This window comes from Pseudopodoces humilis, chromosome 9 (genome assembly GCF_049639895.1).
Source record: "Pseudopodoces humilis isolate 2021_Gansu_Grassland_sample_001 chromosome 9, ASM4963989v1, whole genome shotgun sequence".
In the NCBI taxonomy this organism is placed as follows: Eukaryota; Metazoa; Chordata; class Aves; order Passeriformes; family Paridae; genus Pseudopodoces; species Pseudopodoces humilis.
In genome coordinates this window covers 12,311,943-12,325,966 of record NC_142208.1, presented here as the reverse complement: position 1 = coordinate 12,325,966, position 14,024 = coordinate 12,311,943, and the positions used below count along the sequence as shown (strand labels likewise).

The 14,024-nt window shown below is 40.4% G+C and overlaps 1 protein-coding gene across 12 annotated transcripts in view; it reads left to right on the top strand.

Moving 5' to 3' along the window:
* The window catches only part of ZMIZ1 (zinc finger MIZ-type containing 1), a 338,900-nt gene that overhangs the window by 286,416 nt on the left and 38,460 nt on the right, over positions 1–14,024 (top strand). For all 12 annotated transcript variants that reach the window (XM_088059853.1, XM_014250346.2, XM_088059856.1 and 9 more), the window contains one exon: positions 607–751. In XM_088059853.1, the coding sequence (XP_087915979.1) occupies positions 607–751 (145 nt within the window). The remainder of the gene's footprint in view (positions 1–606; positions 752–14,024) is intronic.

Sequence of the window (14,024 nt, the reverse complement as noted above, 5' to 3'; positions counted from 1 at the left end):
CACAGAATTACCCTCATTGACTACAAGATTAGGCACATAATGGAAATACACATTTAGGGGTTGTGCTGGGTCAGATATAGATTTAAGTGCCTAACTTTGTATCCATACATCATTCTCCTGTTTATCTATTCAAGACTGGTAGCTCATAGCAGTTTTGGAAATTAATTCATGCACATGGGTTTCTCTGCAATTAATCTTTTAAAAAAACCATCTGAACAGAAAAGAGACCCCTTTTCTTTGCTCCCCTTTGTAAATGATGTCTTCCTTATGTTTTTATGTTTCTGTTTGTGTGAAATGGATTATTCTGCTTCTTACTTGTAGCAGCTATCCCATGTCCTTTTGCTTCATCCATTCTTCATCTCTGCTGCTCAGACAAGTTCTCTTGTGCCTGCTGGGCCATGCAGAATATTTGTAACTTGGGTAAAAATGTTCTGATGATAGTGTAGGGCAATTAAAAAGATTCAGTTCAATAGGGTAGTAGTAGTGTGAGTGGTGGTTCATGGACGAGCTTTGCACTCCTGGTGTTTGTCTGTTTGGCTTGACTCCTGTTGGAGTGGCTTGGGTTCCCCAGATGTGCGCTCACTGTCATTTGTTCTGTTTGCACAGCACTGCTTTCATCGTGGTGTGAGGAGCTGGGACGGCTCTTGCTGCTTCGCCACCAGAAAAGCCGGCAGAACGATCCTCCCGGGAAGCTCCCCATGCAACCCCCCATGAACTCTATGAGCTCCATGAAACCCACCCTCTCTCACAGGTGAGTCTGGGCCCAGCCCACAGCACTGCAGTCTGGACTGCGTGTTGTGTGACAGATCTGTTACTTGCAATGTTTGTTACCACTGATGGGGGAGTGACACTCTTCCATGCACTGCTCAGCACTACGGCCAGCTGGGTATCTGTAATTACAGCAAGCACTAAATAAACTCAGGTTTTCTCCTTGCTATTGCCCCGTGCATAGTGAAGTGACACTTCCATCTTCAAATCTGTGCTCAGATCAAGTGGGCTTGCTTTCAAGCTTCAAGTTATGCCCTAGAGATAAACTTGTACATCATGTCTCTCATCAGACACTTGCCTGATGTTTATTTAAATACAACTGGCTTTTCTTGGCGTTGAAAAGATTTCACTGATGTTCCTTGTTTTAACCATCATTGGAATGCAATTGTACTGTGGGTGTAGCCATAGATCAGAGGATGTGCCGTACAGTCTTGTATCAGGTGAGGATCACACAGTACTTGTGTTAGAGAAAACATGAACAAATGATTGTGATTTGATAACCAAATTAAGTAGAGGAGCACTGTTTGTATTTCTTGTCTGCACAACCTAGGTCAAAGCAAAAGCTGGAGATAAGTGTAGACAGGATTGAGTATTCATTCCATGCTTTATGTTTCTGAGAATTTTTTTCCAAGGCTTTCTTTACCTCAGCATCACAGTAAAGAAATGACAAATAGTATAGATTTGTTATAATGCAGAGTTTTTTTGTTAGTAAAGGACTGTGAGAGTGTAATGAGTCTAAATTCCTTGTATCTAATTTCCATGATAGCCTAACTAACTTGAACTTTTGTGTTAGAATGGAGCTTAGGGATATCTTTGTACCAGTGCATTTGCATATGCATATTTGTCTGAAAACAACTTTTGGGGCTTGGATTGGACATTTTTTCACTATTTTTGTTACATTCAAGGGAAAACCATGCAATCACTATGCTTTTTATTTTAGCACTTGAAAATAAATAAAGTCCTTTTTTTGAAGTATAATTAGTATATCATCACTGCTTTTCAGAGTACCTGGATTTCCTCTTTTTTAGTTGTTTATGACATGACTGATTGTAAACACACTTAACAAAAAAACCCACAGAAAACTTAATGTTTTAAAATAATTTTACACTTGGGAGAAGTTTTTCAGAAGACAAAGTGGAATTAGTGGCCAGTCTGCAGAGAATGTGCTGCAGTGTATGTGCTCTTTTAGGTGTAGTTTTGTAGTTTTTAGATGCCTGCTTCTCATTTGACCTTTTAGCCTCTGTTCCTCTAGAGTCTATAAAGTAAGACTGTCTCACAGGGGCTGTGTGCTACATTACTAGATAATAGATAAGCACAACTCACTTATTTTGTGGCAATTTTCCACTGAAACTGTCACATGTCAAAAAATAAATACTTTCTTCTACTAAACCTAAATACCAACATTTCTGGCAGTACGGGGTCACCCAACATTCTGCCTGTAGTAGAGCATCCTGCCCAGTATTAGGCAGATCCTGCATACTTCTCTCAAGTATTGCCTTTGAAATGCTCTACTGGGGAAGACACCGAGAGTAATTTCTAAATTACTGCTCTTTACCTATGAGATGCCCCTCTAGAAACAGAATTTCTGTGGCATAAATTCTTATGTACAATAGCTGCAGCAGCTGCTTTGGGATTTGGCATACTGGCATCGCTGCTTTGGTGTATGCTGTTGTCTGTAATTTAACCATAGCTGCTCAAAATCTCTCAGGTGGTACATTAGAATGAGACATCCTGTGGCTCTCCAACTTCTTTTTCCACCTGGAACTGTTTATTCTCAGGCATATTTTGTAATAAGTCTATAAGACAGTAGTGAAGTATGAGGTGAAGAATTGAGTTTTCTATTTGTTTTAATTAAACAAAAGATGAAAAGCCTTTGAGTACAGTATTAACTACAATAAGTGATGAAGCTGTTGATGAAGCACCATTTGTATTTGCATTAGATTACATTTGGGTCAAAAGCTTAGTATTAAAGTTCACAGTATCTTATCTCTAATCCACAAGACTTTTCTGTTAATTCAAGCAAAAAAAAAAAAAGCATGCTATGTATTTCCTGAAACAATTGATATAGCCAGCTACTTCAAGTTTTGTAAATGAACTAGATACTAAACTAGAACAACCAAGAGCATATTCAAGAACTTTAGTTAACAAAGGCAATGTAGATATATGTGAGCTGATTATCATTAGACACACAATTAAATCCTTCCCTGTCATCAGGCCATCTTGAGTACTCCACACAGGGCTTTTTCTGCTGTTCCTTTTACTAGCAACAAAATTACCCAGAACTCGTCAGGGACTAGAATCCTGGTCTAGCTGGCACTACAAGAAACACAGCTGTTTAGTCTCAAAGTTGAAACAGGACTCAGCTGTTTAAAATAAATTGTGACTCAATAATGTATCACAAGAATTTAAATCTAAGGATTCATATTTAATGAACTATGGGCACTTACACTAGAAGTAGTTCAGGTCTGGCCTGTTTTTAAGGACAATCTTTGATTTTTAAAAGTTAATTGAGCTATGAGAGAAAACTGAAGTAGACTGATCAAGGAGGGTTTTCATAGTGTTACTGTTGGTTAAATGCACTTACAGAGAGCAGAATGTAAGCCATATGAGAATGTGCACACATGCAACAAATGCTTTCAGAGTAGGGGCTGTGTTGTGCTAATTTCTTTCTAAGTTTAGTTTTTCATTAACAGAATGATCAAGTGCTGCATATAGAAAAAAATCAGCTAAATACCTGCTGTCTAATGTAGGGCAGTTGGTTGGATTGCAAACTCCTGTGTTTTGTGAACAGAATGAGCACTGTGTTGTCAAAAAGAACTTCCAAATCTTAGGATGTTTTTAAGTCTTTGCAGTCTACTAGTCAGCTCAAACTTGAATGTGAGGGTTTTTATTTATTTTTGCCTTAGACCTTTTTATTGATTCATATGAGTAAACTTTATTCCTGTATTAAGGACCAGTGTAGGACCTATCCACTTCCTTAATCCTGTATAATGTCTAATTAAAGTCCTACTTAATGGATTTATGGGAAACTTAAGGAGAGCTGTTAGTCTTCAGGCTAGCCCTTCTGCACAGGAGTGAAATGTCTAGCTTGCAGGGCATAATGTAATTATTTGTGTTGTAGTTTTCCAATCTGACAAACTATCTGTAATAATAGATACTACTCAAGGTGGCTGATTTTTGAATTAATTTAAGGTCTTTGGCAAATGCTGTTATGCAAGTACAAATTATTGTCATTATACACCTTCCAATGCTTTGATGAAGTTCCTGCTTAACACTTTATTGTATTAAGTGGTGGACTTGTACACATGTATCAAATTGAATCTTCAAGTTGAAATGGGTACAGTTCAAATCAATCCCAGGAAGAATTGCACCCTAGTTCATTTTCACGTCAGTCTGACTCAGACAAACTCTGGGGGGGCTTCTCATTTCTTGCACAGCTTGTAATAACATTCACTTGTTAACAAAACCACCTAGAAATAGACAGCTGTTTAGTGTGTTGTCATGAGCATCTGTAGGGTTCTTACTGTCTTCACTCTTGCTCCAAATTTTGGTCTTTTGTATTAATTGCCAGGTGCTCACAATTAGTGACAGAAAGGTGGTAATGCCTCTATAGGGCAGTTGTGATTGATGAGAAATACAAAGATAATGTTATTTTTATCACAAATTACTTAATGCCAAAGGTTTAGAGTAAATTAAACAGTAGATTAAATGAAGCATTAATTCAATCTTACAGTATTTGTGTTATTTGTTACCATTAATGTTTTATGTTCAGGCAATCATAAATACCTTTTAGTGGTTAGACTTGCTTTAAAAGAGTGTTTGTTTTTAATGCTTCTTTTGTCCTTTTTTTCTTCCAATTTAAACTTGACTAAAAGCTGAACTTTCAAACAGTCATAGGAGCTCTTGGAAAAGAATGGTAATTCTGTCTAAATGTTTACTGGGTGGTGAGGACTGGCTTTTTCATTGTTGACAATCAGGAGTGAACTGGTTATAACATACTAGTACAAACAGTTCTGAAAGGGTACAGTATAGAAGTTCTGTAAAAGCTGCTGCCTTTTCAATTTTGCATCATAGGCTGTTTTGACCAACAGTGATAGTCACTTTAAAAATATCTGGATGAGGTGAGGTGCAGCATGCTTTTATGAAAACAAGCACATTGTGCATGTTTTATACATCAGTTTCAAGCAGGGGATTGCTCCATTATGTCATGGCTCTGACATGCAGGGACAATCTTTGCAAAAGAATTCATAACTCTTGAGGTAAAAGATAAAATTGTTTCAAAGCCTTTTCATCTTTCTGGTTGTGGAGTTGTGAAATAAATATAATTAGGGACTGAACAGATGGTAAATCCTAATATAAAAGAATATACCCAGTAAAGAAACCTGTATTACTTCTGATTCTGCAAGAGTAGCTTCGCTGTTTTTTCTGGTTTCCTTTCTGTCAAGAAATGTTAAAATTTACTATCAGGAGAGAATAAGGGAAGAGCTCAGAATCAAGAAATGTTTCTGCAGAAGTGCCACTTCTTAAAGAAGAAGAAAAAATGGAAAATTTATTCAGAACAGTTTGCTTATACAATAAGCATTGCAAAGACAAAACTAATTACTAATTGCTCCAGAGTGTTGTCCCAAGAGTTGTTTGTCCATCTTGTCCTCTAAGTGAAACTACTGATACTAGTTTTATCACATACACTTACAGGAAGGAGGTAGAAGAAAACCTTGAGCCTGTTGAAGCTAAAAGCAAATGATGAGTACCTTCTCCTTGAAAACTGATGAGTGTAACCATTAGCTGTTAATAATTAAATATGAAATATTTTCATGTGAAAAATCTGCATTTCATTTTAGATAAGTTTGCCATCGGTTCTTGTGGTAACAGGAAACAATAATGGGCAACTTGTTTTCAAATATATATTCTTTACATGTTTGGTAAAAGGTATAGGATAAGGAGGAGTTTTTTCTTGTGTGTACAGCACCTTGCACAGATGTGAAAACAGGTCTTCTATGTTGACTGATGAGTCAAAGTGAGTGCTGTTGTAATAAGACTAATATGTAGCCAGTACTACAATAATTTTGTGGGTTTTTTTTTTTCTGATAAGTATGTTTAAGTAGCTATATACTATATTTTTCATGTAGAGATTGTAGTCTTACAGTTTTAGTTTGTGATTTTATTTTTTTTTTAATTTAAAAGTATTGGCTGATATTTTTATAAGTAAACACTAGGCAAATATTATTTAAGGTATGTCTGCTGACTGAGGCAAAATCTGATCTTCTCAGGCTTTGTACTATCTATGTTAGTTCTTAAAATATGGCAACAGCTTTGAATAGACAGGTATCATTTTCGTGTTTGGGCCATATTGAAGAGCTAATACCAGAGAATGCCTGGTCGATTGTGATTTGTGTTGAGCGATTATCACAGGGGTATCATGGCTCTTTGCATGAGGTCTGCTCTCAAAAGCAAGTGATATATGCTGAGTCTACATTATTTTTCCTCTTTGAGCACATTGGGAAGGTACCTTCTGTCACTTCTCAATGAAACCAACTGGTTTCTGGTGGTAATGGGGTTAAAAATCATTTAACTGTTGGCAGCACCCCTGCTTTTTAACCATTTTGACTGTCAGCATGTGGTGACACTGAAAGCTGTACTTTGCCTAGCCCTTTGTTGCAAAACTCATTAAAATCATTGGGATTCTTTTAACTGGGTTGAACACCTTTGGATAGGGAGCATCAGAACTAAGTCAGTGCCCTTGGACCAGCGCAGCATCAGGTCCCCCCGTGGGGTTTAGCAGTCCTTTCCAGGCACAGAAGGGCTGGGGGAGGGCCAGCCCCTGGTTCAGCACAGGGTGAGTTCAGTGTGAGTAGCTGTTCTCTGGGTACCCACGCTGTGAGCATCGCGCTCCAGCCTGCCTGCCAGGAGGTGACATGGCTTCTAAGCAGGGAGGGAGCTTACAGTCTGGCACGTAAAAATTACTGACATAAATTCCGGCAAATACCTTCTCTTTTTAAACGATTTTTGGATCTTTTTGGATAATTTGGCAACGGGATCACAGATGCATATTTTGTCTAAGACTTGATTGATATTTTTCTTTGTGCCTTTTCTTTAACGTGTGTCTGTTATTCATTCACTTGCATGAAAATGTCACCCTCCACAGGATTTCTCTGTAAATAGATTACAAAAGGAGTGAATTCCCGGTGCTCAATTTTGTCAATTTTTGTATTCCTGCTACTCCCATATGCCTGGATTCTCAAGTCTCTCAGAATCGCAGTGAGAAGAAAAGGAAATAGTCATTACTATTTGCAGTGGTGGAGGGCTTTTCTAATGGTTTCCCTAAAAAAAAAAAAAAAAAAAAAAGGTTAGCAATTCGAGCTAAGACACTCCTGGCTGGTTTTCGCTAGAAATGACAACAAAGCCTGCTCGACAGACAGAGCGCATCAGCAACCTGGGCAGACGGGTCGGTGACATTAATTAGACACTGGCAGTGCCTTTAGCAGGATTCGGTGGTTTCTTCCCATGAAAGGGCTGTTCCGGGGATAAGGAGCAGCGCACCAGCCGGGGCACCGTCTTGAATGTCCTCGTCGCCACCAAGCTGGGAATGCGGGGAAGGTACCACAGCCTGTTCGTGCTCTCAGCTCCCACTTAATGCGTCAGGGGAGATGCGATGTGACGGTTTGCTTGCCCGTGCCCCTGTGTCACCAACAGCATTTCCAAACTCCTCTGGCAGCCAGGCAGAGCGCGGGGACGGCTCGGGGAGACGTTTCTCAGACCTGCCCCTCCGCCGTCCCTCCCCGGCCAGGTCACTTGCCCGGGCTGCCCTGCCCTGCCCTGCCCTGCCCTGCCCTGCCCTGCCCTGCCCGGCCGCTCGGTCCCCGCCCGCCCCGCTGCGGGCGCTGCCCCCGGCCCGCCGCCCCCGGCCCGGCCGCTGCCCTCAGGGGCTCGGCAGGGCTGTCCCTGCTCCCCGGGCAGCCCCGGAGCCCCCAGCCCGGCTCGCTTCCCGTAAGTTGCGGCGGTGCTGTGCTGCCCCCTCCTCCCTCTCTCCCTCCCTTCCCGCCGTGCCTCTCGAAGAAAGCGGTTTTTTTCTGTTGTCGGGGAGCGTAAATCAGCTTCATCTAAAATCTCGGAAGTGCAAGTCCATCACATCTTCCTCCGAGCCGCCTGCTACACCTTGCGTGAGTCAGACTGCAGAGCTCCCGGTGCCCTTCTCGCTGTGCGGGGCTGCTCGTGTTTCCCCCTGTCTCAGAGGCAAAAGCAGAAGTGGAATCTGCTCACGCTCTCAGCGGTTCCTTCCCCGGTTGTTGTAGCAGTCGCTGACCTCCAGGCACTATGAATAAACAGCAAAGCTGGGAACAAAAGGAGTCTTCTGGCTGCCATTATCTCACATTAACATAGCAGACGCGCTGCGCTGTGAACAATGCGAGTCTCATTCGCCGATAATCAGCGAGTACCCAGGCATTTGGATTACCAAGGCAACAGGCAATGGTAGAATACTGGGTGGGTGTGTTTTTTATTGTAAAGGAGCAGTCGGATATGGAAACCCAGGTATATTGATAAAGCAGAGCAGAAGGAATGCCTGGTGGCAGGGGGGGACTGAGGGCTCGGGGTTGCATTCCGACACATGTGAGATAAATAAGACATGGATATGAAGCAGGTCTGTGCTGTGAGATGCAATAAAGATTAAACTGCATTTGTCAAGCTGAAAACGATCATAAGATAATTTCAGCATTTTGAAAAAGGTAACAGGTGGCATGTTAATAGCAGGGCTGTTACCGGTGGATTTTGTAACTGTAATCTGGGCTGTAGTAATGCATTGCATGGTCTACTTGTGTGACAATAGAACTGGGTGTGATGGTTTAATCTTTTTTCCTTTTATCAGATGGATACTGTAGTTCCCATGTCAGACAATGTAACCCCTTCTGCTTCCTAGAGGCAGGAGTGGGTCTCACTAGCATTTTTGTTTCTTACCTGCATAGCTGTGATCATTTATTCCACACGAACAGAAATAAGTTGCATTATCTCTGTATCTTTGCGTGTGCACACACATGTGCATGGACATGTATGAAATCTGTAGTGAAGCAGGACTGTGTGTGCATGCAGGGGAGGTGTGGGTTTTTGCAGGTTCAAAAACTTACGAATTAATCTAATTATTTGGCCTAATGCATTTTTCTAATTTCAGGAGTTAAAATCAGATGCAGTAGCTCTTGCTGAGCAGCATGAGACTTGCAGGCATGGCTCTAAGTGATGACACTGAGTGTAGAGTAAGGCGCCAGGAAGCACAGCCGCGAGCGTGTCACACACAGCCTGATCTGTAGCAACCCAATGTGAAAGGGAAGGCAGCATTCCCGCCTTGTGCAGTCATAAATCATGCAGGCCTCACAGGCCTTCTCACAAATATAAAGAAAAAGTTAAGGGCTTTCAGTTTCCAGAGGTACTTTGTATCACCTGCTGAATTGTCCGCTCGATTTTGCTTTCTCAGTCTCCATGCAAACGCCTGTATTGTGCATATGTGTGTGGCTGCATGAATGGTTATTATAAATGTGTGTGTGGATATTTAAAAGAGCAGAGGCAGGGCGTGATAGCCACCTGCTAGCAGCAGGTGCCATCCAAACCATTGAGCTGATAAATGTCTTGTTGCCTTCACCTTTTGACTGCTTCACCTGTATCTGCTCACCTAGAAGGGGTTCAGAGTGCTCTGTGTTCTCATGTGCCAGAAAACAACCTCCTTCTTTTTACAGTGAATTACAAAATTTCTAACTGCTTTCAGTCTTCCTTTTCACGGTACAGGCAACATCCAGTACTGAAACAACATCTGAGGTAATTCTTTCTTGGTAGGCAAGGACTAGGTGTGGATCTGCTGTGCATTTAGAGTTGGGAGAATCAAAACTTTCTAAAGGGTTAGAGAAGATGTTCATCTAGTTGGAAAGAGTGGAGGGAGTCAGCAGGCTTGAGAAATTATGATGGGATATACTTTGGAACTGTGAATTTTGTAAAATCTGGATGTTGTAGTCATGTCTTTAAGAATAGAGGGAAATAAAATCTTGTAGAATTCTTCCAAATGGGCTTTTTTTCATTCTAACATTACATAGAAACACCCTGGGATTTGGATAGGATTGTGTTTTAGGTGTTTGCTTAGTGAAATGCAGGATGGTGCCTTAAATTATGCCAATACAATTTAAACATCTTCAAATAATAATGCAAAATAGAGGAACATATTTGAGGAAGGTGTGAATCACATAGATGGCATCAATCAAAAGCTAATTCTTGCTAGGCATCCAAAGTAATTTATTAGTATACAAACTGACTACACCACCCTCTTGCTTTCCTCATCTTGAATGTAAAAAGTTTAGGGTACCTGCACACAACATCAGCTCTTAGTTTGGTTCTGCACATCATGTGTGATGTACAGAAGTACTTTCTCTTTGTTTCCCTCACAATATGTCATCGTATATTCTTGCTGACTGTAAGTGGTCTTCATGTTCTTTCCACGTTGGTGTCTCCTGGCTCTGCCATGTTCCTCTGTGTGAACAACAACTTGTATAGAGTGGTTTACAGAGCCTACGGAAAACACTAAAGGTCAGGGGATATCTTGGTTAAATTTTGTGGTTTGTTTTTTTTAATAGTAATGTGTTTATAGTAACTGTCACCTAGACTATAAACTAATGTTAGGTGTTGAAGTTGAAACATGTTGTCAATCACTGTAGGTGTATAAAGATGGTGCATGTGTCTCAGGTGGGGAGGTGCTGGTTCTGTTTCTTTGAAAAAGAATCTCAATGAAAAATGACAAGTCAGTTATTTCCTTCTAAATGTCCAGTGGTTTTCACAAAGAAAATAAAAGCAGATCTCCAAAATGGTTTTGATTGGCAGTAAGCAAAAACAAATTTTGTCTTTCAGTTGTCATGGTGGGGTTTTCTAGAATTAATACTCAAGGCTGGGGACATTTTCAGTGGAACTTTGACCAAAAGGAAAGAAAAAATCCATTTGATCCGTAATTTTTGAATAGGTTGTCAGAGATTGATAGCTTATTGAGTCATTAGGTTTGCATGGTGCAGTACATTTGAATTGAACTGCCTTTTTAATATGAAATACTAAAATGCTCCAGAAAGGACTTAAGCTGCTTTTTTTCCCCATTCTTTTTCCCAGTTTCTGGTGTTAGGTTCACGGCGGTCAAGAAGGCTTTCAAACTGAATCCATATTAATAAATGTTAATTACGTGTATATAAATATGATGTGTATATAAATATTATGTGTATAAATACGAGTGGTGTTCTTTTAAGAAATCCAAGTAAAACAAAAACTAAACCTGAATGAAAGAAGCTGAACTGCCTAACTTGTGAGACAACCCAGAGATGAAACTCATATCTTGGTGCTTCAGTTTTCTGAGGCATTCTTACCTGTTCAGACTGTGGGATTTGTGCTGTTTTTCCACTGCAAATGCATCAGGTTGTAGTGGGGAAAGAAAGGAGCAAGGAACCTTGTTTAGAAATTGTTATGGTTTCGTTTGTATTAAAGTAGTGTCACCTAGAGGCTCCAACCAAGAATACAGGCAAGGGGTGCTGAGCACCCCGAGCACACATCTGCCCAGAGGAAGAGCAAGGCGCAGACACAGAGAGGTGCCATCAGTCAGAACCAGATCAACAGCCCCAGTTTTGGGTTGTATTTTGCCTGCTCTGATTTTTGGCCATGTGTTATTGCAAAGACATGTTTGCCCAGTGTCATTCTCTGACACCTTACGCCTTGTCATGAGATGCTCTCCTCTCAAGGTGTCCATGGGTGACAAAAGAAGATGTGGGAGAAATTACAGTCAGTGTTCCAGTGGCAATTGCCTACTCATCTTGGTGTCAACTGAGAAAGTTAGCACAGGGTTGGTAGATTTAAAGGTTTGTGTGAATTCATATGTAATATGTGTGCCATATTACACATTACATATTACATACCCTTCAGAGATATTAAAGACCCCTGCAAAACTGCAAAGCTGGCTTGAGGGTAAGCAGCAGAAAGTAGCCATTGAAGGCCCAGTTATGGGAAACTTGATTGTCAGTGGCTGGACTGAAAAGGCTTTTTTGGAAAGTCAGCATCTGGTGCAGTAATTGGTAGATTTACAGTGTTTAAAACAGAGGTAGATGCTTTATGAAGGTAGCATTTTAGACACCTGGCTGGCCCTCTCAACAAGTGATGTGGAAAATCACCAGGAATGTGTAATTCTGTTTTCACCCTCCTCCACAATATGTAAAGTGCCAGTGCTCTAGGGATGCATGCTTCACTAAACCATCTGAGTCTTTCCTTCCTCCAGGAATGAAGACATGTAAACAGAGTGTCAGATACATATACAATTGCTTTAGTGACAACATAAACATTGCAGAAAATAATGCCACAAATCATGTATAAACTACAGTAATTCACTTGTATTAATTTATTCTACAAAGGTCACTTGTTATTAAGCAATTTTGATTAGGATTAACTATCAGTCTCTGTCTCACATGAAGTCTGTAACTTTTCCTAGAGACTGGGTATCTGTCTAGTACTGGGAGTAAGAGAAACTTTTTAGACCTAACTACCAATGTACCTCTTCAACATGAGTGTTGTATTACTGGTAGGTTCAGTACATTTGCCAGTAGCTAAGAAATCCCTCCTCATTGCTTGATTGCAGTTTTGCTGCATCACAGTAGAAAAATTACTTTGAGAAGTAATTTCCCTCCATCTCTTGGTCTTTGCTCTGTGTCTTCCTCTGCTGTTTGGCCTCTAATGCTGACCAGTAGTATGTATAGGTTCATTAGCACTATTGTAAATTTAGTCAATACTCTTTTAGTGGGCTCCAGCTGAGCCCAAACTGACTCACTGCCCTCCAGGGTGCAGTGAGAGACTTAATTACCCTTGTACAGTTCAACAGGAACAATGTCATGGGCAGCATTTCGCTTTGGCTGAAGAGGTTGAAGCTTCTTTCTTTATTGGCTGCCATTTTCAAGTTTAAAGAAAAGGATTTCAGGATAATTCACAGCTCTGTATAATAACAGGGGAAAACCACTGCTCTTTGCAAATGAGAATTGGATTGGTCACGTTTCATTACGGTACTTACATGGATTTTCCTTTGATGGTGGGAATATTCCTTTGGGTAGTTTTAAGGACAGAAATGGAAGCTGAAAGAGTGAAGTGGAGGGACAAGTAATTCTCTAATTGAGTGGCACAAGTTTCTGCATCTCCTACTACTTGAAACCAAGGAAGCCTTCATGTGATGGAGAAAGGGTGGATATTGTATCCAGTATGGCAAAAGTCGTACTCAGATATGCGTGTAATTGGTAATTGGTGATGGGCCAGAGTAAATGCTGGGGAATGCAAACCATGAGATTGCCTTGCATTTCTCATGGGGTCATTTTCTCATGGTAACTAAGGTGAGACTTGAGGGATGAGGTTTAGGACAGTAAGTGGATATTAGGCTATTTAAGTTCATATTCTGTGATGCACACCTATCACTATTTCAGTGTTGCCATAATTTCTGTTATTAATAATGTTTGAGATTTAACAATAGGTCCTGGATTGGATAATGTGGTAGTCACATGGTTCAATGTGCACAATGAATATTTCTAAACAAATCTGTACCTGGTCTCTTTTTCTGACTTTTTTGTGTGGTGCTGGAGGCTTTATTATTTGTGAACAATATGGTTTCTTGAGGTGTCACCCATTTTAATTTCAATACAGTAAAAATTGAGTGATTTACTCGGTATTTATAATTAGGATGAAGTGATCATACAGTCTTTGAGAATCCAGTGTAGCCTTCCACTGAACAGATTATCTGACTCTACCACTGAAAACTATGGAAGAATGATATATGAAATCCCTTCTGCACCCTGTAAAGGAGAGAAATGGGTAAGAGAAACATGCTTAGGAGGCAAAGAAAGTGAAGTAATAATTATAACTTCTTAACAGCAGGCTGAAGCATTGCTTGCTCAAAGTTGGAGTGTGTTTACAAACTGTACGGCATATTTGCATTAGAAGAATCTTTAGTGACATTGTGGTTTGATTCCTGCCTGTCATTACCCTTCTTATTTACTCATACACTTGCAAAATATTTGCCTTGCTCCTCAGGTTTTATTACCTGTCCACAGCACATCAGTGGGGAATAGAGAGGAATGTCTGCAGTGAGTCCTTTCACTGCTTATGTCATGGAGAGAGCTTCTTTGTAGTCACTGAAGTACATGAACACTCATATGTGCCATAAATATCCAAACAAATCACAGAGCAGACATCATCAGAAACAGTCAGAGAAGGAAGTA